This window comes from Dermacentor andersoni, chromosome 7, assembly GCF_023375885.2.
Source record: "Dermacentor andersoni chromosome 7, qqDerAnde1_hic_scaffold, whole genome shotgun sequence".
Lineage (NCBI taxonomy): Eukaryota > Metazoa > Arthropoda > Arachnida > Ixodida > Ixodidae > Dermacentor > Dermacentor andersoni.
This window is the reverse complement of record NC_092820.1, coordinates 49,670,511-49,695,989: the sequence shown is the minus strand read 5'-3', so window position 1 is coordinate 49,695,989 and position 25,479 is coordinate 49,670,511. Positions and strand designations below refer to the sequence as shown.

The 25,479-nt window shown below is 46.4% G+C and overlaps 1 protein-coding gene across 3 annotated transcripts in view; it reads right to left on the bottom strand.

Annotated features, from left to right (window-relative positions):
* Positions 1 to 25,479, bottom strand: part of LOC126535283 (uncharacterized) — a 110,674-nt gene that overhangs the window by 45,008 nt on the left and 40,187 nt on the right. For 2 of the 3 annotated variants that reach the window (XM_055073092.1, XM_072289056.1), the window contains 2 exons: positions 19,390 to 19,541; positions 19,251 to 19,327 (listed from right to left, as the gene is read on the bottom strand). In XM_055073092.1, the coding sequence (XP_054929067.1) occupies positions 19,251 to 19,327; positions 19,390 to 19,541 (229 nt within the window). Of the gene's footprint in view, positions 1 to 7,980; positions 8,065 to 19,250; positions 19,328 to 19,389; positions 19,542 to 25,479 lie in introns of all 3 variants that reach the window. The other variant, XR_007600473.2, reaches the window with a different exon arrangement.

The window sequence follows — 25,479 nt, the reverse complement described above, 5'->3', positions numbered from 1 at the left end:
AACGCAGCGCAGACATCCTAGTGTGTGATTTAGGTTGTGTCTTTTTGTTTGTCTTGTTTTTTACGCACTTGTATTTGACCATAACCCCGAATAATTCTATAATGCCGAAAATACCAGCATCATCACTTACATAATGCATAAATAAGAAAACGTAATTAAAATACATTGCGAAATAGAAAAAAAACATTCCCTGAAAGCACCACAATTTATGGGATCTGCAAAGATCAACAGGAAGACATGATAACTTAATGTTACCAAAACCTCATAGTAAATAAACTTCCATTTCCCTTCGCTTTCTCTGTAAGACATCTTGACGAGAAAATATCTAAGAAAATTACTATCAGTCATGTTTTTTTGAAGTTTATGCCATAATAACACCTACAAGAAGCGACCAGACAATTTGTCTTTCCCCGGGAATGAAACATGTTCTGGAGAACTTATGTTGCTAAGTGGCACAACTTCCGTATAATCTCCTACAAACTGGTTTTCGGACTGATCAATCCTCTCCACTTTTAGAATTCGGCGAATGCTACATACGCTTGCTATATCGAATGCGGACCACTTAAAACCAACAGACAATGAAACCAAGGAAATCATAGGGGAATTTAGCTGTACCTAATATTGGAACGCAGAAAATAATGAAGAAAACCGAAATGAAAGTAGATGAAAAGACAATTGTCGAGGGTAGGGACCTAGTCCATAACTTACGCATTACGCGTGCGATGCATTACCAATAGGGCTACAGTGACGGCCATCATTGCGTCCACACGCTTGGGCGATTATGTCTTCTAAATTGCATACACTCGACAGGTTAACTCAACAAGTTATCATTTCGTCTATTCCATTTCTATTTGCTTTTTCTACATTTCAGTTTCAAACACTGCTGTTCATCCCTGTGCTTTTCTTGGCTCCATTGCCTGTTGGCGTTATACAGATGTGATTTACAGAATCGAGCACTCCTGTTTCCTTTTTGCTTCATCCGTAGGGAGGGCGTCAAATTTACGAGGCACGATGGCATTAGGAACCATACGAAAACTTATTAGGCCCCTGGATACTGGTGTTAGGTGATGCCAACGTGCAAAAAAAAAGAGTGTTCCTCAACAGCCCACGACGACAAAGTTAGTGATGAGAGCTCTCATCTACGGATTTGGACAAACTTCACATTCGCTCATCGCGTTACCCACGAGCAGGATATCCTCATAAGCGAATCGGCACTCTTCTGGTTTTAGGGTGAGTTCAGTTGAATTTACGGTCCTAGTACTGTACGGAGCTGCCTAAGGCAATCGTGAATGCTTCAGGCATAGACAACCTCTCCATGTACGCCAAATAGGTATGACATTTGAAGTCAGTCAATACATTTTCCCTTATGCGCTGGTAAGTAGTGTGGCCAAAGCAAACAACGATTAGCAATACCTTGAATACACAAGAGGCCGTCCACCTTGATAAAGCGTATTTTCTCAATCCTTCTCGCTGAATTTATTATCCAAAGGTCTGTGTTAATGTCCCATTGGCAAAAAAAAATTCATTGCATAACAGAGCCGGTCCAAAGCATCATCTGTCCATGAGAGGCTGTATACGTCTTTCTTGGTGATCTTGTTTAGGTGGCTCTAATGAACACGAAAAATTACAGCTTTATGCTTCTTTTTCACAAAGAATAAGAGAAACGTATATACTGTTTGGTGCTTGGATAATTTCGTCTTGCCGAATTCCAACAATTTGTTCCTTTTTGGCTTCTCCATCTCTTGTTGAAACTCGGAACGATGTCTGTCGGAATGGTCTAGTGCATTCGTGAGATATCCTTATATGCTTAGCAACTGGTGTTTGCCACATCTTGGATGATCGCAAAAGACAGTCCTTTTTTTTTGTAGCAGAACACATTAGAGCCGTCTTGGTTTGCGCATCGGAAGAATTGAATTGATGGGAAAGGCCGGTTTGTGAACTGAGAACGTTGAGGTAAATGTGGCAGAATATGAGATGGCAAACGTCGAATTGCTTTGATGGATGCGATGGCCATGATGTTGTAGAGTTCTCTCTACTGTTTTCTGAAGTTTGCCAGCATCAATTTTGCCTTCGAGTGATGCACCTTGTGACGCAAATTTCGCGATCAAGCACTAGACGTTGATTACCCTCAACGATGCATTCCATATCTGTCGTACTGCGCCAATGGAAATTATAACACTTGAGTAAGCAGTGACGATGACTGATTTTGAAACACATTTGGGGCATCGCCACCTTGATTCTTATCACAAGGTTTAGCTTGACTTGCAGACAGTGGTATCCATTGTATACCACTGTGGGAGCGGTGGTACGGCGTTGAACATGTCGTTCAAACATGCATGGATTATCTTGCAGATTGTGCCGCTTATGACTGCCTTGCAAGGAACGAGCTACAGACTTCCTGCCTTGCCTGAATCATCCTTCATCGTTCACTGTGACGTCACCGAGGAAAGCCTTCGGATACACCCCGGCAGGGGCACGTCACCTGACACCGGGCGTATAAAAGCGCCCCTACATCGACCCGTCTTCAGTGGGAGCGGCGGTACGGCTTTGAACATGTCGTTCAAACATGCATGGATTATCTAGCAGGTTGGATATTACACTTCTGTATCAGATTTTCGCTCAAATGATCCTTTTCTTTTAGTACTGCCGCTCCCAGTGAACATTTCTGAAATGCTCAGTGTGTTATGGTCACGTCTTTCACTTATGCTATCCGGGGACGTTGAAACCAATCCGGGTCCAACAACACAGGCGTTAGTGCAGCAAATCCTGGACAAGCAGACACAGATGGAAGCTAGACTAGCTGGCATTGAACTAAAGCTAGAATCTTTCTCCGAGCTGAGCGGTAAGTTAACTACCCTTGAAAGTACTGTTCAACATCTGCATCGAACAGTCGACCAACACCAACAAAGACTGATTGAATTGGATGACAGAGCACGAAGAAATAATCGGATTGTTTTCGGTGTTCCGGAGAGCATTATCGGGACAAGACAGGATATCGAAGACAAAGTGTTGAAGGGAATTTTTTCCGATACTCTTGGCGTCACTATTTCATCGGTGGCGCACATTCACAGGATTGGTCACAGGAAAAAAGAGGGACCTAGACCAGTTATTATGAAGTTATATGACTATAATGAAAAAGCAGCCATATTCAAACAATGCAGCAAACTGAAAGGGACCAATTACAGTGTCTCTGACGACTACTCTCGGGAAACGGCGCAAAAAAGGACATTGCTTTGGCGATCAGCGCAAGAAGAAAAGCGCAACGGGGCAAAGATTAAGCTGGTCCGCGATAAACTTTTTATCGATCGTGCCGTTTATACGTGGGACTCGCAGTCTAACACGCGTGTGAGGCTTGCGAACAACCAAGATGGTGAATCGCCCCACCGGTACTGACATGACCAGTGTGAGACCAGATTACTGAACGAAAATGCTCGAAGTAAAATACCTTGCCTCACGCTTTTAAATGTGAATTCTCGCAGTTTACTCAACAAAATTGTTAATTTTAACTGGCTCATAGAAACTCGCCACCTTTCTATATGTGTGACCGAGACTTGGCTCAATAACTCAATCTTAGATGAAGAATTTGTACCACCTGGTTATTGCGTCTTGAGAAAAGATAGATCGTCTGGTCGTGGTGTCGGTGTGGCCTTATTTATTAAAGACGGCATCGACTTTTCTTTGCTACCCGAGCTTCCAGAAACTGAGTCAGTTTGGTGCAAAGTTAATATTTCCTTGTCAACGTTAGTTATAGGTGTTATATATCGTCCTCCAAATTCCGATTACAATGCGTTTCCTGCTCTGAATGATTACATCGCAGCGCATAGATTAGATAACTACAAAATGGTCTTGTGTGGGGACTTCAATTTGCCTTGCATAGATTGGGCTTCACTTGTATCGACTGGTCGCGACAAGGTACTGTGTGACTTGCTTATTGACGTAGTAGTTTCTTTCGATTTTTCACAAGTTGTCCAGTCTCCTACGCGTGGTGACTCTTTGCTCGATCTTGTGCTTTTGAATGAGCAGTTGGTTAAATGTGGTTTCGAATGTGAAGTCGGTGATGGTCTGTCTGATCACAAAGCAGTCGTTCTTAAATTGAATATTGCACCTGAAAGCAAAAGACCAGAATACAGGATGATTACTGACTTCACTCGTGCTGATGATGTCATGATACTCGGTGCTCTAGCGTCACATTTTGATGATTTTTTATTTAGTAGTGAACACTGTAATATTGACATGTTGGTCGAGCGATTTTATAAAGTTGTGCATGACTGTCTGTGTAAATTTGTGCCCAAGAAATGTGTTAAAAGAAATCCCAAACATATCTGGTACAGCAGGGAAATTATCCAAGTCACAGCATAGAAGTGATGGTGCGCTTCTAGTTTCCTTGAAAACGGCTCTACGAACCAAAATGCATGACGCTAAGAAATTTTATTATCAGAACACCCTAACAACATTCATGATAACCAACCCACACATATTCTGGAAAACAATTACTCCGTCTGGTCGCTGTTCTTCATCCTTTGTTGTTAATGGTAAACCTTGTTCTAACCCTCCTGTTATCTCTGAAGCTTTTAATAAATATTTTAAATCGGTATTTGACAGTGACAACGACACTAGACCGATGTTTAGTCTAGCTGCTGAATTGCCAGCCTTCCCGAAGTTAGATATAAGTTATAACGGAGTTCTGAATCTTTTGTTGCAAATTGACACGACTAAAAGTGCTGGAGCCGATAATGTACCTAACATGTTCCTAAAAAAGTATTCTGAGTGGTGCGCCCGATACTTGACTGTGATTTTCCAAAAATCCCTCCAAACTGAAACCGTTCCACAAACCTGGAAAATAGCTAATGTAGTACCAGTATTTAAGTCTGGTAACAAACAAAGCCTCTCCAATTATAGACCAATATCGTTAATATGCACTTGCTCCAAGGTATTGGAACACATTATTCATAAACATATTGTCTTGTACTTGTCTAACAATAATCTCCTGTCTAATAATCAGCATGGTTTTCGGGCTGGGTTTTCTACTCTCACGCAGTTAATTGAATTTACACACGACATTGCATCATGCCTAAATCATCGCGGTCAGATGGACGCAATTTTTATCGACCATTCAAAAGCATTCGATTTGGTTTGTCATAGTAAGCTCATCACTAAACTTGGCGCCTTCTTCAAGGGAACTCACGGTGTCCGACTACTAGGCTGGATTAAGAACTACTTGCGATTAAGATCACAGTTTGTCACGTTTAGTCACTCTCAATCAACGTCTGTCTATATAACATCTGGCGTCCCGCAGGGATCAGTTCTAGGACCACTTTTATTTCTCATTTACATTAATGACGTCGTCCAGATAACTAATAACACATCAGTTAAAATCCGTTTATATGCAGATGACTGCGTTCTGTATTCAAATATAAATAATGCATGCGACCAGCTTATTCTAAACAATGTGTTTTATTTTTTCTGTGATTGGAGCAACACATGGCAGATGAGGTTAAATTTTAGCAAAACTGTATCGATGACATTCACTAACAAGAAAAATCCTTTTCGTTTTTCATACACTAACAACGCACATCAACTAACGCATGTGAACGAGTTTAAGTACCTAGGTGTAACGTTCTGTTCAAACTTGAATTGGTCTAAGCATGTAGATTTAACTTGCTCCAAGGCACTTAGGAAACTCGGGTTCTTAAAACGTACATTAAAAGATGCAACCAAAAACTGTAAGCTGACGGCGTACAAATCTTTAGTAAGGCCTGTACTTGAATACGCGTCGGCGGTCTGGTCTCCACACTCCGCCAAAGACATCATTAAACTTCAGAACATGCAGAAAAAAGCAATAAGATTTATATATAAGCGTTACGACCGTCACTTCTCTCCCACAGTTCACGCCCGCACGTTATCGCTTGGCACACTTGAACACAGACAAATATGTGATCGCATTATCCTACTTCACAAGATTATCAACAACCATATTTATTTTGACGCCCCCTTTTCTTTCGCCAGTTCTTCAGCACGTGTCACGCGCCGTTCGAACCCGCTTAATACCGTGCCGTTTATGCCGTTTTTAGACAGCTACAAATTTTCATTTTTTCGTTTCACAGTTGAATTGTGGAACGATTTAGATGTCACATTACGAGAAATGTCTGTTGATCATTTTGTGCGAGAATTGCCAAATCATGTATTTTCTTCATGATACTGTACTGTTTTCTCTGTAAATCTTTGCACTCACATTTGTAATCATGCACTTTCCTAATATTGTTTATGTATAAATCTTCTGTACCACTCCTGCAATGTCCCAATCCATGGGATAGCAGTATTTGTAAATAAAATAAAAATAAATATTAAGCAGATGACTGCGCTGTATTGGCATACGAAGTACATGGCGAAGATTACTTCCCGTGAGGATTGTTGCGGATAAGAGTTGTCGCAGGGCATTCGAAGTTATAAACTATTAGTTTCTCATGGAGATTGCAGTGAAGGATTCTTTGTGTCATGGAGCTGTCCGTACATGAAGGCCATGTTATGCTGCCATACCTTTCTACGGCTTGGAGCTAAAGGTTTCACTGGTCATGGAGCAGTCACCTCGTGCGTCCCCTAGAGGGGTGGCTGTGTGGACGTCGAGAAGAATATTGAGGAGCGTAGTTCTCATTCTCTTGCAAATTTGGTAATACCAGCTGTGGTTGCTCAGTGACTATGGTGTTGAGCTGCTGAGTACGAGGTCATGGGGTCTAATCCCGGCCACGGCGGTCGCATTTTGACGAGGGCGAAATGCGAGACCACCGGTATACTTGTAGTGAGTGCACGCTAAAGAACCCCAGGTGGTCGAAATTTCGAGAGTCCCTCCCTACGGCGTCCCTCATATTCAGAAAGTGGTTCTTGTACATAAAACCTAATAATTTGATTTTATTTAATTTGGTAATGGAATCGAATCACGTCTGCGTCACTTTGTACCTCTGCTGTTACGTCGCGTCTTCGGCTGCTCTTTACGCAGCGTTTCCTTTGCTTCAAGATTTACTGTGCAGTGTGGCTTTCATTGCTGCTTCGCCGTGATGTCGCGGTGGCAGAGGATATTCGGCATTTCAACAAGTAGCAACTACACCTCTATCGACTACTGCATTTACCTTTCCAAATTCGGGCTATCAGGCCAGCCGCAGGTAGGGCGAGTGTGCAGTCGGAGCCGCGGTGAGAACTAACAACTGGATGATGGTGGATCAGAATATATTCTGGGTGTCCATAGAGTGGCTGCGGGGTAGTCAGCGATTTCTTGGGAATGTTTGCTTAGCTGTGGAAGCGACATGTTGAAGGTAAACCCTCGTAGGCCCACCTCGAGGTAGAGGTAGCGGTGGTGGGGCTCACGCACTTCTCCGCGGTGATAGCAGATTAGATGGTGGTGGTCAGGAACGCTTTCGACATGCAAATTATTGAATTCACCCAGGTGCCTCCAGCAGCTGCATCGACAAGATACCAAGCATTTATATCTTTATGACCTCGTTTCTTGGTGAGTTTTTTTTGTTCTTTATGCATAAAAGTATGGCTTCTAAGACTGAAGGTACTGTGGAACGAGTGCCCTAGACATATCTGCAAATATCTGCAGACTTAATAAGGCAGAAGACAGACATATTATCACTTTGATGAAGGCTTTATTGTTTTCCCTATAGAGTCGGGTTTCGCACTCAATCCTAGTGAGGATAGACAGCGAGCTTAGCATTTTTGGCACATACTACAACCCAAACATTTCAAAAGAAATGCAATCCATCCGGAATAATTTGTGGTGTACAGGCTTCTCTGGAACTCAAGCATTTTTGTATATGCGCAAGCCAATTACGATCGCATACTTTCTTGGGCTTTACATCCAAGGCGTAGATCGACTACATCTGTATCTTTACAACATAGGTATGCTTACAGTGCAAGGGTAAACATTCAGAGAGACAAGAAACACGGACGTACTACACAAGAAACGAAAAATTAAGTGCTCACCGTCTTCAAACATGTAGTAGCGATGTTCAATAACAGCACAGCTGCTATCGTTTTCTTTATAAAACAAATACTCTACCTCCAAACCTGCATGCACAAGGTAAAGGTGATATGAAGGTACATTCTCGCGACAATGGCAGACCTGCAAACTGGGCAATTGATAAGTTTTCTGCCATACAAACAGAAAGCATTACTGATAGCACAAGCAGGTATTAGAAAATACAGATATAAAAAATAAGAGTACTGAAAGCTATATGATGATCATCATCATCAGCAGCAGCAGCGTAGTTTTACATCCACTGCAGGACAAAGGCCTCTCCCAGCTATCCCCAATTACCCCTGCCTTGCACTAGCTGATTCTAACCTGCGCCCGAAGATTTCCAAATTTTATCACTCGACATAATTTTCTATCATCCTCGATTTTTATTTCCTTCCTGTGTAAGTCTCGCTCCAGCTGTGAAGGTCCACCACTTTCCTGGTCTGCCCAGCTCCATTTGATTTGTCTTAATGTCAACTAGATTATTGGCTATCTCTCTGTCTGTCTGTTGAAGTTCTGTATAATTTTTTTTTGCAATATCGCTCTCTGCGCGGTCAGTAACTAGCTTTAGTTTCTTGTCAACCTCCAAGTGTGGCCCCATGTGTTAGCGCCGCTAGATATCCGCAATTGTACACCTTTCTTGCTAGCGACAGTGCTAAGCCCCCCGTCAGGAGTTAGTAATCTCTGCCTTGTGCACTCCAACCCCTCTTAATTCTTCGGTGAATTTGCTTCTCGTGAACACCGTTCCCTGTGAGTAATTGGCCTTGATAAGCGCACTCTTGCACACTCGGAAGTGGGAAACGTACTCTGAAACCAATAACATAGGTGCTGCCTTGTATGTTGAAATAATTTGAAAGCGCGCACAGGGGTAATGCTGCTATATTTAATGTCACTATTATCTTACGCGGCCGTTAATTGTCCAAATATCAAAAAAAAAAAACAAGAACGAATGAGTCATCAAATTGAGAAAGGAATACTTGGTTAGGCTGAAGCGGAAATCAGTTCAAGTGCTAGGGACATGTAACTCGCACCGAGGCCAAAATATAAAATTTTCAAGAAATATGCTCTTCCAATAGTAAATATTTCACAATAAAGTGTGAAGATATCGTTGACTCATTTGACTGAGCTGCGGCTCCTAACCTGCGGTGATTTCTGGAGGTAGTCCCTCCATATTTTAGCACTGACATTTTGCAACCACTTAAAATTCATTTTAAACTCAGCAGTCGGAGCTCCATGCAGTGGTCTCGCCAGATATTTCGTTCGGGGGATTCTATTCGACCAACGCAAACGTCACGATGAGGAAGGTCTGTGTAACAGCTTTAGACTACTGCTTACCTCAGTGACCTCGTTCAAAGTTAAGTCTTAGTAAGCAGTAAAATGAAGTCAAGAATGGAAGGGAACGTGTTTAACTATGCGAGTTTTGTATATGTGAAAGGAAAAATCACCCCATATACGCGAGAAGCAGCGAGATTCGTCCTACGTGGTACAAATTCATCGTGCTTGTACGGTTTGGCATCAGGCGCTCGATGGGCGAGTTTTGTATCCTCGGTAAGGTTCCTTCCTACAAAAACGCATATATCGGACACTTCTTGCCTTCTTAACGTTTAGTAGAGAGATGCGTGGCAGAGCTGTGTTCACGTAATCCGCTTTTTGTCGCCGCCCATACTTCTCAAGGCAGCGGTCACTTTACTGTATGTGATAAGTTGCTCTACGAAACTAACTTATCGGGGCATGGAGCGCGTTTTATGCTTGTTCTCCCCGAGAGTCTCCGCTCCGGCGTTCTCCGCGCCATGCATGGCGATGTTCCATCCAGTCATTTCGGCCTCGTACGAGCGCTACATCGCACGCAGGAACGCTTTTACTGGTCCAAGATATACGAAACAACCAAGCGCAATGTCCCTAGTTGTTAAACGTGTCAACGTCACAAGTGACCGACCACCGCAACCCCGGGTCCCCTTCAGCTATTGACACCACCCAGTACGCCGTTCGGAATCGCTTCAGAATCGTCTCAAGAAATCCCTCACTCCTGCCCCGTCGCCCGTGGTCCGAGTCGACGACGGAGGAACCCCAGCCGTTATTGGCATGTGTCCGGCTCGCGTGAGTGTCGACGGACATCATAATTCTGTTCTTATTTATGTTCCAGAGCACTGTCCTCACGACCTCATCCTGGGCCTTGACTTTCGGACTACACATTACGCTTTGACAGAGTGTTCTGCTGGTGTTGTACAACTCGCTCTACCTGCTGCTAATGACTTTCTCGATAGTGCTCCGATACGGCTATGTTGCACAGAGCATATTCGCCTCCCTCACCGTGCCGTTACCTACATAGGTGTCTCCCCCGTTCCACCTATACCAGACGGTGACTACATCGTATCACCTAATCCGAATGTCCTGCTCTCGCATAACGTCGCTTTTCCTCACACTGTCATTACCATTTCGGGCAACACATCCGGCCTTCCGCTTGTGAACTTTGGACTTTGTACACAAGTACTCACACGCGGAATATTGCTGGCGCAAATAAAGCCGGCCATAGACTACCACATTTCGGCTTTGACTTGTAACAGCCCCTCGTGTTTAACTCCTACTTTGCCCCCTGTCCCTTCAGAGTTGAATGCCCTAACGAAAATGAATGCTCCCTATCTTCCGCCCCAGCGTGCTCAAGAACTTCGTTGCATCCTTGCCTCATCCTGGGACATGGATGGATGGTGCATGGATGTTATGAGCCTCCCCTTTGGAACGGGGCGGTGGGTTGCGCAACCATGCTCTTGCTACTATACTACCTAATATCCTACCTAGGTTAAAGAATGAAAAAAGAGAAAAAAAACTACATATTCGACCTTGGAGAGCGCCCTCTAAGACAAACTTCTGTCGTAAAACATCGAATAAAAACCGGTGAAGTGAGTCCCATCTATCGGCGACCCTACCGCGTCTGGCCTACTGAGCGACACATCATCCAACATGAAGCTGACACGATGATTTCTCGAGACATCATCGAACCTTCTTGCAACCAATGGGCATCCCCTGTTGTACTAGTTAAAAAGAAGGACAACGGATGGCGAATTTGCGTGGGTTATCGACACCTGAACAAGGTAACAGAGAGGGACGTCTATCCGCTACCACGCATTGACGATGCCCTGCCTTGCCCGCATAGAGCCCAATATTTTCGTCCATCGACCTTCCCTCGGGCTACTCGCAAATCGCCGTCGATGACATGGAACGCGAGAAGACAGCTTTTATTACTCTTGATGGCCTGTATCTGTTCAAAGGGATGCCTTTCGGTTTATGTAATGCCATGACCTCATTTGAACGAATGATGGACGCCCTCCGACACGGTTTCAAGTGGTCCAACTGCCTCTGTTACCTGGACGACGTGATCGATATTCTACTACTTTTGCGACACACCGTGAACTATCGACGATCCTATCTGTTTTCCGTCAGGCGGGGCTGCAACCTAATTCGTCCAAGTGCCACTTCAGTCATGTGCTCGGGCATCTCGTCGATTCTTCTGGTGTACGCACTGATCACGATAAAATACGGGCAGTGAAAGACTTTCCCATACCAACGTGTGCCAAGGATGTTTGCAGCTTCTTGGGCCTTTGCTCCTACTCCCGCCGGTTTGTCCGAAATTTCGCAAAAACTGCGTGCCCTCTCAATCACCTCTCAAAAAAGTCGCTGCATTCATTTGGGGCCCTGAGCAAGCTGGTGCTTTCACGGAGCTGATTGGGCTGCTTACGTTCCCGCCCATTCTCGCTCACTTTGATGCGTCAGCTCCAACAGAATTCCGTACCGATGCCCGTGGTCACGGTATTGGAGCTATCTTGCCACAGAAACAACGGCGAGAAACTGTTATTGCCTACACCAGCTGCCTTCTTTCCTCTGGTGAGCGCAAATATTCTGTCACCGAACGCGAGTGTCTGGCTCTCGTTTGGGCAGTGGGTAAATTCCGCCCCATTTGTACGGCCACCGATGCACAGTCATCACTGATCACCACGCTCTGTGTTGGATTTCGTCCCTCAAAGATCCTTCAGTGCGCCTTGGCCACGGGACTCTGCGCCTTCAAGAATACAACTATTCAGTTGTATACAATACCGGCCGAGTACATCAAGATGTGGACTGCTTGTCGTGCCATCCTGTCGACCCTCCTGGCATTTCTGCGCTCGGCATACCTGTCACCGTTCTCTCTCTGGCTGCTTTTCGTGATACTGGAGCCGAATAACGTAGGGAAGCCTCCTTACAAGACCTTATTCAACGGCTCGCTTCAACGACGCCTGATCCTTCCCTTCGCTTGTTTGAACTCCAATATGGTTTATTGTACCGCTCTAACATGCGCCGGAAAGCCCTGCCCGACTATTCGTTGTGCCTGAGCATCTACGTCAAACTGTTCTCGCCCAGCTTCATGATGTACCGACTGCCGGTCACCTTGGCGTGTCACGGATTTATGACCGCGTTCGTCGACGCTTCTTTTGGCTTGGTCTATACCGTGACGTCTGCCGTTACGTAGCTGCGTGTGACTTTTGTCGACGACGCAACCAGTCGACCACACTCCCTGCTGGTCGCCTTGTACCACTTGACGTACCATCAGAACCATTCTTCCGTGTAGGTGTTGATCATTTAGGCCCTTTTCCAACGTCTGTTGCGGGAAACAAATGGATTGCTGTAGCAACAGACTACGCCACCCGATATGCAATCACACGGGCTCTTCCGACAAGCTATGCAACTGATGCCGCCGACTTCCTCCAAGAGAACGCCATCCTTCACCACGGCGCCCCTCGACAGCTCCTCACCGACCGAGGCCGCTCCTTTATTTCTAAAGTTTTCAATGACATTCTGCACTCGTGAACGACTAAACACAAATTTGCTACTGCATACCATCCACAAACGAGCGGTCTAACCGAGCGTGTTAACCACACCGTTAATGACATGCTGTCCATGTCCATGTCCGCTGACCATCGCGACTCGGACGTTGCGCTGCCGTTCGTTTATAGTCCGACGTAACGCCCCCGCGCGCGCCCGCTACGTTACGTCGGAGAAAACGATCCCTCTATAGTCGGGCGCACCGGCGCAGCCAACGTAACCGGCTGCTTCCGACGCGCCCCGACGGGCTCGGCGCCCATATGGCTCCTGAGCCATTCCCACGTCGGAGTCGGTGGAACTCTCGCACCACAATGCATTGCGTGCGAAGAAAAAGGCGCCAACACAACTCCGCAGACGGCTTTTGCGGACGGCGCGCGACTTGGCGAACGTTCTGCGCATGCTCCGAAGATAATAGCCGACGGCGGACGCGTTGAAGTATAGCGGGGATGGCATCTCGGCTGGCGCAGCGCAACCGACGTAGCGTGACTGACCGTGAACGGCGCTCGCCCGCGCGCCGATAACGTCGGCCTATAAACGTGCCTTTACTTTCGCCCATAATTCATCTCGCCATGATACCGTAGGCCTCTCTCCATTCTTCCTCTTGTTTGGCCGCGACCCTACGCTACCTTTCGACACCGTTCTGCGTGCTAGTCTGAATTCCACATCCGAGTACGCCCGTAAGGCCATACTCAAAGCATAAGAAGCACGCCATATTGCCCGACGTCGACGTGTGGGGTCGCAGGACATTCAGCGGCGCTTATATGACGACGCCCGCCCTCGTGATGTCCATTACACACCGAGCGCCCTGGTTCTCCTTTGGTCGCCGTCGCGACGCGTTGGCCTCTCGGAGAAGTTACTTTCATGCTACTCATCCCCTTACCGCGTGTTGCCCCTTACCCTTAGCCTGTGGCCCACGTCGCGCGTGTTAAGTTGCACCCCTCGCCCGCCTCCTAACCAGCACCGAGCCGGTGCTTCAGTCACCGGCGGTCATGTGACACGCTGACGAAGATGTTTTCAGCTTGGTCGGAAGACGACGACGCTCTGGGCTTCGCGCGCTGTCTACCATCTTGTCAGCTGCTACAATCATTGTAAATATCCTTTAAATATACGTCTGACTGTTTTTAACCCCGTAACAACATTGCTACGGCGTGAGCCAGGCGAGGAGAAGAGGAAGAAGACGTGAGCTGGTGCAGCCTCAAGACGCCATCTTGACTTTACCATCAATCTCGTCCCTTGAATAATGCCGGTTTAACATTAACCGTAACAGTTCTCTGCTGGAGGTGCGGGGTACTTCAACCAAGACAACGGAGCTGCTGCAGCAAGTGCGACGCCGGAGCAGATGCCTCGCTCGACTGCCTCCAACACCACTTGAGATCCCGATGTCCTACAGTAGCGACCAACAGCCTTCTCTAGCTGCTCCAGTGCGAAAAACCGGCGCCTGGATGTATCAGATGGAGCCCCGCCCTTTCTCTGGAAAATTCGGCGAGGCCGTGGAAGTATGGCTCACCCACTACAAGCGTGTGAGCAAGTACAACGGCTGCAACTCCACGACTCAGTTCGACAACGTGGTTCTGTTCCTCACAGACACTGCGCTAGTGAGGTTTGAGAACCATGAAGATAGGTTCACAAGGTGGGATAGCTTCGTTACTCACCTCACAGAGTGTTTTGGCGATTCCACCACGAAAAGGAAGCGGGAGGAGCAGACATTGCTTCTGCGCGCTCAAGTCCCAGGTGAGACCTGTCCTAAGTATATACAGGCGATCCTGAAGCTTTGCAAGACTGTCAATCCTCGAATGTCCGAAGAGGACAAGGTTGAACACCTTCTCAAAGGCATAGCCGAGGATGTTTACCATTATTTAATCGGAAAGCAGAGTCATCAAGCAGAGTCATCAAGTCGCCGACCTCATCAAGCATTACCGCACATTTGAGGCCTTGAAGCTGCGCCGTATCACGCCAAAGTTTGGCAGGATAGCAAATGTCACAACGGTGGCAAGCGTTGACGAAAAGGAAAACTACACTTTTCAATTTGACCTTGCGGCAACTATAAGGCAAATTGTCCGCGAAGAACTTGAACGATACACCAAAGGGGCGGATGTTGAACAGCTTGGTTGCGCTTCCAACCAACCTCAAGAACATGCATCTGCTGTGTCAGCATTGTCTGCCATGCCAGGCGTTGCAGACTGTCGACTAGATCAGCTGCGACAGCACCGACGTACCTTTCCCGACGACATGACGCACGATCAACGAACTCGTCGAGCTACCACCATGAATCGGAATTCGGAAGATCGCGTTTTTTATTCGCAGCGTCCCAGGGTTGACTCCGAGGCATACAACGTCGGTCGCGCATCGCCTGTATGTTACAGCTGGGGCGCCTCAGGACCCATTGCTCGTTTTTGTCGCCGGCGCCGACAGACAACATATGGCCCACCACCAGCTTGGCCTAATTTTGGACGTGATAGTTATGACGACCGTTGGCCGATGGGCCCTGCAAACACCACAGGCGCGCCACCTCGGAATACCTTCCATCGGTATAGTAGAAGGAGTGGCTCGCCAGCTTCAGACAGCAGCCTGACACCCCCAACCAGTCGCCAACGCCGTTCACCGTCACCACGACGACGTGCTACGTCTCCATCGCCGTCGCGAAACTAGCCGGCGCGGCCGATGGAGGCAAGTTCACCGGACAGTCTGCGTCTCTGCGAAATTCTCCTCTGCCTATTATGATGGTGGAAAACAAAGTGCGTGTGTTAATTGATAGTATACCTGCAACAGCATTAGTGGATACTGGTGCTACCGTTTCCGTCATGAGTGTGACTTTCAAAGAAAGGCTGGGTCGGAAAGTTATGTTCCCGTGGAATGATGGTGTGACATTTCGTGGTGTCAGTGGAGAGTGCATAGGTCCCCTTGGTATTTGTGTTGCAAGTGTTTTATTCGGAGGAGAAGATTTTAAAACAGAATTTCTCGTACTACCGCGATGCACTCATGATGTGATTCTCGGGATTGGCTTCCTTCGGGATTGTGGTGCATCCGTTAACTGTGGCACAGGGGAAATAACTTTGAATAGTGCGCTTCTCGCCACCCTTGCCGACACATCCTTACCAGTGAAAAACTATTGTGTTGTTTCGAACGATTTGCTGCTACCGCCTTGGTCGCTGTCACGTATCCCTGTCAATTTCGCTGCTTCCGACCTTTCATCGTTTGACGCGCAAGTCCAGCCACTAAGTCGAGCTGCGCAAAGAAAGATGTACTTGTACCACGCTCTGTCGTGCAAGTAGTGAATGGGGCCTCAAATTTGTGGACTTTCAATTGTTCTTGCGTCCCTGCCGTTCTCCCGCGTAATATGAAGCTGGCTGAATTTGACGAAATTACTTACAGCTCCATTACAGTTCTAAGCGAGGAGGAGCAGTCTCATACTAGCGATCCCCAACAAAGCATTTCTGAAGAGCAGATCCTACGAATCATCAACAAGGCACTGTTCTCACATGAGCGCCGCCCTCTCGCACAAGTTTTGTGGGCACATCTTTCTGTGTTCGATTTCGCACAAGGCGACAAGCAGGCTTCATTCCCGCGTTCTCCTGCTCGCCACAGAATTGACACCGGATCTGCGCACCCCATTCGGCAAAAACCTTACCGCGTTTCTTCAACAGAGAGGACAGTTCTTGCTGAACAGGTGAAAGAAATGCTGCGGGAAAGTGTTGTTCAAGAGTCTTCTAGTCCGTGGGCAGCACCAGTAATCTTAGTAAAGAAGGATGGATCGTGGCGGTTTCCCGTTGATTACAGGAAACTGAATGCGTTTACCAAAAAGGATGTGCATCCGCTTCCTAGCATTGATAATGTCATCGATTGTCTACATTCGGCTGCCTACTTTTCATCACTGGATTTGCGATCAGGGTATTGGCAGATACCCATGCACCCAGACGATAAGGAGAAAACGGCCTTCGTGACACCAGACGGTCTTTATGAATTTAACGTTGTGCCGTTCGGCCTTTGTAATGCGCCAGCAACATTCGAACGATTCATGGATACTATCCTCCGAGGACTTAAATGGGAAATTTGTTTGTGCTACCTCAATGATGTGGTGATTTTTGGCAGCACATTGAGTGAGCATAACAGCCGTCTTAATCTTGTTCTGGATTGTGTCAAACAAGCCGGCTTGATCCTAAATTCCAAGACATGTCGTTTCGGAGAAACCGAGACGTTAGTACTTGGGCATCTGGTCGACAAAAATGGTGTGAGGCCAGATCCACGGAAGATTCAGGCAGTCAGCTCCTTCGAAGCACCGAAGTCAGTGCGGGAGTTGAGCAGTTTCTTGGGCCTGTGCTCGTATTTTCGTCGCTTCGTTCCAAGATTCGCCGACGTGGTGTACCCCCCTAACATGTCTTCTCCAAAAAGCCGTCCCTTTCAACTGGACATCGGCTTGCGATGACGCGTTCCGTCAGCTAAAATTTCTACTAACGTCAGGGCCCATATTGCGTCACTTCGATGCATCCGCACCTACGGAAGTGCACGCTGATGACAGTGGCATCGGCATCGGTGACGTACTTGTGCAACGTAAAGGAGCTGAACACGTTGTGGCTTATGCTAGTCTCTCTTTGACTAAGGTGGAACGCAATTACACTCTGACCGAGCAAGGATGCTTGGCAGCTGTTTTCGCCGTGCACAAATTTCGGCCCTATATCTGCGGACGCCCGTTCACTATCATTACTGACCACCACGCGTTGTGCTGGTTGGTGAATCTCCGTGACATGAGTGGACGACTGGCACGTTGGGCTCTTCGACTGCAGCAGTACGACTTCGTTATTTCCTACAAGGGCGGGCGTAGCCACGCAGAGGCGGACTGTCTCTCCCGCCTTCCTCTGACGACGACGGAGTGTGACAAAGACAATTTTGATGACTGTTTTGCTCCCATTTCTTCAACATTCCCAGACTCGGTGACTTTCAAAGCAGAGCAGGAAAATGAGATTAGTTTGGAACCTCTGTTTGTAGCCGCATCGCATCCTGGAGCCACCGGTCGATTTTGTGTCCGTGACGGCCTACTTTACAAGAGCAATTATTCGGCTAAAGGCGCACGCTTCCTTCTGGTGGTGCCGCAGAGTCTGCGAACGTACATACTGAGAGCCATGCATGACGATGTGACCTCTGGCCATCTAGGACTCATCAGAACTCTGAACCGGACACATGAGCGTTTTTACTGGCCCAGAATGAGGGACACAGTCATGCACTACGTCGCCAGTTGCGAACAATGTCAACGCTACAAGCGCCTACGACCGCTCTGCCAGGTCTTCTCCAACCTCTGCCGCCGCCTCGCCTGTCATTTGAACAAGTGAGTATCGATCTTCTGGGCCCATTTCCCCGATCATCTAACGACAACCGATGGGTGATCGTATGTGTCGACCATCTGACCCGTTACGCGGAAACAGCGGCCGTACCATCTTGAACAGCTGCGTCCGTTGCAACGCTTTTGCTTCGATTCATTATTCTTCGACATGGTCCCCCGCGTGTGATCATTAGCGCTCGCGGTCATCAGCTCGTTGCGGACGCCGCAGAGGAGCTGATTCGTCTCTGCAGTTCGCAGTTCCATCATTCAACGCCTTATCACCCCCAGACAAATGGGCTTGTAGAACGTACGAACAGAACTCTAACATGCTAGCCATGTACGTATCTTCCGATCACAAGGACTGGGATGACGTACTCCCCTTCATCACCTATGCTTATAACACTGCAAAGCATGAGACGACCGATCACAGTCCTTTTTATCTCCTTTACGCACGTTCACCGCAAAGCTGCATTGACACTATACTACCGTTTGACTTTCACAGCGAGTACTCTGTTGCCAAGACGCTTTGTCTTGCCGAAGAAGCCAGGCGTATCGCTCGTCTTCGTACTGTGGCATCGCAACACCGATCGAAAAAGCGCTATGACAGCCGACACCAGTCTGTCTCGTACGCCAAAGGAGAATTTGTGTGGTTGTGGACTCCGCAACGTAAACGTGGCTTATGCGAAAAGTGTTTACCCCAGTACACGGGCCCATTGAGTCATTGTAGTTCGCTTTAGTGACTTGACACGCTTGACGTGGCACGCTTGACGTCGGCTGGTCGTCGGTTTAGCCGGACCCAGTTCGTACATGTTGCCCGTCTTAAGCGGTTTCACCCTACCCTTTCCGAGTGATTTGGACTTGCCCAGCGGACTTCTTCTGGCAACCAGGGATTGCTACGGCATGAGCCAGGCGAGGAGAAGAGGAAGAAGAAGTGAGCTGGTGCAGCGTCAGGACGCCATCTTGACTTTACCATCAATCTCGTCCCTTGAATAAAGCCGGTTTAACATTAACCGTAAGCTTGTGTTTACGAAATTATGGTTCTTTCAGTGAAAGTTGTGCAAATATTACCTTGCTCATCGTATCTCCACATAGAATCATTTTCGCCAAATGTCCAATAATACTTGGGCAACCAAGAATCATCTTTCCTGTAAAAGAAATTACTATCGGTTATGTCCATTTTAAGAAGCGGTGAATTCTTATGTCTTACTTTCGTTCCTGCTCAACAAAATAGTACCAGGGCGATAGTTTGACCCCGGTGTTATTACAGCCCTCACGTCGGTACCATGTGCAAGTGTTCACACTCGGGAAATTCCAACCAGTTGTCCGGAATCTCAGTACATTGCCGTTGTCGTCCCAAAACTGAAAAAAAAATATTACAATAGAAATCAGCATGGCAGTTCCTCATTTACCGCTTGACATTACTTCTCGAACACTGTATTGGCCATGGTCACACTGCTTTCTTTATCAATTATGCGTAATTGAGCCTGTGGAATCAAATCAAGCGCTGGCCCATTGGAATTTTGCTAACATATTCACAATGCTGTTAGTTTTCGAGTGCTTAAAATAAGAGAACCAAAATTCTGTTTAGAAGTAGTATACAACAAATTCCATTTTATGCAACTGATGGTGGCTCGCTATGCGGCTAATTTGTACCACTCACGCACTTGGGTCCCTGTGAGACATTACATCTCGCCACTTTCCTCGTGAAAATGACGAAAGCACCAAGAATAAAGTGCAGAGCGCGTGCCATGCAAAAGATTGCTCACACCTCTCGACCTAGCTTCGAACGACAGCCGTATTGGCACGTTTCTCACTTGCAATGACAAGTGGAGCTTTGCCAAGTAGCTATTGATCCAAGATAGGTGAAATGTGAGCTTACTGTGAGGCAAATGCGTAAATCTAAACGCAAGAAAGAGGGTTACTGAACGGTCATGTTGAGAGGTACCTCATGGCGAACGAATGTATGTGAAGACGAGGAAAAATACCAATATAGAGAGCTATTTTTTTCCAGCAATTGTTAGTTTCGCCGTTTTGCACCCACTCCCAACACTATCGTCGCATGCGTGCAAGTGAAGGATGCTCTTGTAAAGGGACTCTATAATACAAAGGTACTTTACACTGCCATTGTTCGCCTTATATATATCTTGCGCAATACTCTTGGCTATGTGTTTAAGTTTTTTTTGCAATATACACAAACGTTTTCTAGGGGAATTCGCTCGATTAGGTTTATCTAGACCAGACTCGTTTTCCCTAATTTATTTCTAGCATCACAATGTGCTATTTGATATTAACAGCAAACACTGTCGCTTGAAACTTCCTGGTCTTAATGATGGTCAGAAACACAGTTATTAAAGATGAAGACGTTTTCCTCACTCTCATTGGGTACTAAACATATCCTTGAAGCCATTCACTGTCCCTAGATTCTCTTGTTGAAACTTTGCAGACTGCGATAAATACGTTATTTAGATCGCCACCAGAAATAAATGAAATGTTGTAATTTCTAAAAATTTAAGCATATAAATTCGTTCCCCAAGAGCTTGCTATTTTGCCACTCGGTTGCACATAAGAAACAGCGAAAATAGCGTCCTGAAATTCAATCGCAAGTAGTTGATGGTCTTAATATCTTCTAAATGTTTGCAAGTACTGCATAGGCACAATTCTACCGCGCCACCGACACTAACGCGCAGTTACATTACGACCCCAAAATTTTTAAAATATGCTTCGTGCTGATTCTTCCGAGCACATCAAGTAATGAAGCCTGAGTCGGCGCATAGCATGTTGGAACGATATTATGAAACATACAAACGCATGAAGACACGCACACAGCTGAATCGTAGCGGCTAATAGCTATAATAGTCTGATGACACCTCCCCTTCGTTGTTGCCAACCTCAAAAGCCATTTTCAGTTCCATTAAATGCATTGAAAATGCCATACTTCTGGTGGCTAGCACAACCACCGTCTGCGGGAGGGCATTCCACGTAACATGGGGCCAACTTGCGATGTCTGCAAGCGTCGCTTTCTTCAGATGACGCGTTCGATCGCAGTGTGACTAGCTACGTAGCACTGAGCTTTCTTTTTTAGTGAGAAGCGGTTCCAGTTTTGATCTTGAATAGGATTCGTTACTATTGTAACGGACAGGCAAACATGAACGCACCCTTCACTGTAAAAAAAAATTGCTTTATAACGGTGCAAGCACCGTATTTAACTCTTCAACATATGCCTTAGAAGCTTGAACATAGCTGCGCTCCTCGTTTTTCAACATCTAGCACCGTGCACACTGCAAGATACATGTCTGCGGAAGCGCTTCTAGCTTCTATGCATTCATTAGTTGTTTTCCTCTCGATCCCTTCGCATGCGGAATTGGCCGATGGCTGGAAAACTGCTGTTGGGAAGTCAGCTGCCACCGGTGTGGCTGGCCACAGAACGGTAAAGGTGGAGCAATTGTTGTTTGCCTACTACGTCGGTCCATGAGGGGCCAACAGACGTGAGACCAAGTTGCTGTATAACCATACTCCAGGGCTGGATGCCACTCGTTGGTATGCAAAGTGTGAACTACGTCTTGCCGAAGTAAATTACCAGCGTACTCTATCAGGCTAGTTCGAAGTCAATTTCGCGCTTTTCGACCACAGCATGAGAATTTTTCGAAAATCGCGAAGATTTGACTCAATAATAACTGCAATATGTTTGGTGCACAACACTGCATTTTTGCTACTTTAATATGTGTACAGAGTTTCTTTGATTGCTTAGGTGAGCACACTATAGTGCCTTCCCGAAACCAATTTGCCACAGCATGCATCTACGTTCTATTTTAATTTTTTTTTTCATACTAGTCATGTTGCAATTCACATAGTTGCTTCTCTGCTGTTATATTTTAGTCGCTCCAAGCGTTTCTTTTTATCCGAGGTTCATGCACCCCTGGCTTCCCATAATGAGTATTCAAATTTTCATAATGTCTTTCCGATATCATAATACTGCGGAAGGATTAAAAAAAGAGCGGACGAAGAAGATCGGAGACGCTGGCTGCTGCGTGGAGTTGGTGGTCAGCCATCTTAACTTCTCTGACTCCACCTGTATATATATATATATATATATATATATATATATATATATATTGTAAATATAGTCTTTCTATACTCGCAATATCCCCGTAACATATCATGGTTGTCCCTTGAATATCGCACATATACCTATTTTTGATATCCCGCCATGGAATCCCCAAGGTTATCCCATATGGACCCTTTTCAACGTAAGGTTAAATATTTGTCCAACAAATGAAACAGGGCTTTTCAGTTTCCTCGTAACAGAATGATTTTTTGCATGTTCGAATTACAATCCGAAACTAATGTCTCTGCAGCTCATGTGTATATGGAACTGGGCGAATTTCCTGCCGCAATATACTTTAAAAGTTTTTGTTTGAAGATAAGTAACTCCCACTTCGCGGTAGGCCTAAAACAGTGAGCAGTATGCTGCACTTTTTCACGCGTGCGCGCGCGCATAACGTGTGCACAAAATGCATTTGTTCTTGATACGTTGGCGCTCTTCCGGTTGCATATGTCACAAAGTGTGGGCTGCAACTCTAATAGATATTAGGGGTGAACACTCTGGAAAAGGCTTTTACATGTCTGTAAAAGGTATGATGTCCCTCCTCGACATGCCGGCGATGCCTGCATGATACGAAAACATGCGGGCAATTGGCCATGTGGGAGACGTCTGCAGCGCGCCTTCAACACATCTCTAGGATATTAATGTCCTGCAGAGAATATCCATAGGATATCCATAGGACGTCATTCTTGCTACTTGGACGTTAGGTTTTTCGTAGGCCGAGACATAAGTCTACCTACAAATTTTTGTGGGCCATTGCAGGTTCGATATACGCCAAGACAAGGACAAACCATTAAATTGTTACGCTCTAAGTTAGGTTCCATATAAGCCCAGACATGACTCAAGCTTAATTATCAGTGGCCATGCTACGTCTGATGAGTCCCAGATATTTCCTGACATAAAAATTGTCACGGGTCTTGCAAGGTCTGAAGTCGGCCAGATTGGCAACAATGATCGACCCTGAAAGTCACCCTAATAGTTGGCCGATGTAAGGCAGATGTCAATTTTCAAGTACGGCTCAACGAAAATGGACCAGGATGGACCACAAGTGACCGTGTTTGCAATGGATGGCCACAATCTACTTGCCCGAGGTAGGGCCGAGTAAATTTTGCTCATTGGATTCCCACGTCTTTATTGAACGTCCATTTCTTCCCACACCAACACACTTGTTTCGCTTCCTCCATAGGGTTGCACACGCTTTCCATGGTGTTGAGACATGGGCTGACGAAACGCAGATTCTTTCAGTTTAGGAAACTGAGGTAAATAACATAGAGTAGTACAGAAAATAGTTTACAAAAACAGCCCAAAAATGGCGAACAGTCGGAAGCAGGTACACAAAGCTACCAGCACTCAGCGCACTTTGCACACATCGCAGATCACTTTGTGGATGAGGCCCGCGCGACCATGGACTTTGTCCGCATGGTAGATTACCCTCAAGATAGGGGCGCCTAGGTGGCATACGTAGCAGCCGCCGCTAGTGGCAGGCGAAGTTCCTGTTTGACCTTGCCTAAGCTTGAGGGTTAGATTTAAGGAACCAGGCGTTTGCTGGGTTTTTACCTGGAGTAGTAGAACTATCACTCTAATACAAGGTACTGAGGCCATAAGCGTCTGAGGTACAGGTAGGAGGTAGTGGCGAAATATTTGTATACGATGTAACACTTGTCGTTTCAATCAGGAAATATACGATGCATTGGTTGATTCCTCACTGTATTTCCTCATGAGCTAGGCAAGTTTGCAGATGTTAGTTTGCAAACTAAACTCCCTTCAGCATCCCCCCCCCCCCTCCAGGCATTCCTCCTTTCGAATTTCTTCAGTTAAAAAAAATGTTTTTGATGTTCCAACCAGGTACCATATTGTCCTTCCGCAGCAGTCTATTGGAACAGTGCGACTTGTCTGAGGTCAAGTCGGGTACGCTGTGCAATGAACGATTCTTTAATGGGTCCCAGCAACGGTTCGGACAAATTTTGTAGACGCGTAGAGTACAGCTAAAGTTATTCATTTGCACCACAATTTGTGTGAGGTGCCTCATATTAAGAGAGCTACGGACAATTACAAGTTACCCTCTCCATAGTTATGCCTTTTCTCCTGAACTCTTTCGCCGAGTGATCGGGGCTAAGCTCTGCCTTCACTGGCTCTGCGTCATGATGGCACGTCGTGTCGTGGACTTCCGGTTCTCTAGGAGCGAGCACGCGAAGCCGGTCCAAACTCTCCGCTAGCTGCTTAGCAGTCGACCCCAAGCGAAAGCTAGCGAATCAGTGTGCTTCCGAGCATGCTGTAGCAGCGCCCAACGTGTCTGGCATTCCGGTAACCACATGTGAGCTGGGCGTTTCGACGGATGGCTGGAGGCATAAACTCAAGCTGATGAAGGATTATTAGCGTACACTTACGTGAGCGGCCTCATCTGTCTGCACGGTCAAGCCACCTATTGGCGCAGAGCTTAACCAGCCAAACAAAGCGTTAATATTGCTGTAAACAAGCGTACAACATTTCAACCATTTATAAAAACAACGAGTTGATGATCACACTCCTGCGAAAAATATACACCAGCAGGAAAGAATACATTTCGTTACTACTACTGTGTGTGGTGCAACTCTGTGCCACCAGGTGGCTGTACCATGCAGACCATTGACATTTGCGCTTCAGCTCATCCCGTGAAATGGCGTGGTCAAACGTCAAGGCCCAGTCCCCTTGTGCTAGTGTTTGCACAATACCGGACTCGCGAAACGCTATTGCGGTAGTAATCCTCGGGTGTAAAGTGACGGGCGCAAACGCGCATATCCTGGCACCGATCGGATAACGGCAGTCGGATGCGCTGCAGCCCATCCGCTCATCTGCTGCCTTGCAGAGGGACACGATGTCGCTGCTTGACAGATTGCCAGTCACTACGTATGCAGCCCACAACCGAACGAAGTCGAATCATGTTGCTCGCAAAAAGACTGAGACCCACTCTGATCGTGGAGCTCTCGCCAAATGGAGCACGCTGTAAAACAAGCGTTTTCTGCCGGGAGTGCTTAAGCGTAGGGAGAAATTATTGTTGCACATTCTCTTTCTGTTACTTTATTTTTACAGCAACAACTAGCATACATTCAATCTATTCCGAACAACATTTGTTCACCATTACGTTAAAAAATTATTGATGACGCGTCCTCGGCAGCCAATCAGACAGCTCGACCTACTAACGTCTTCCGGGTAAAT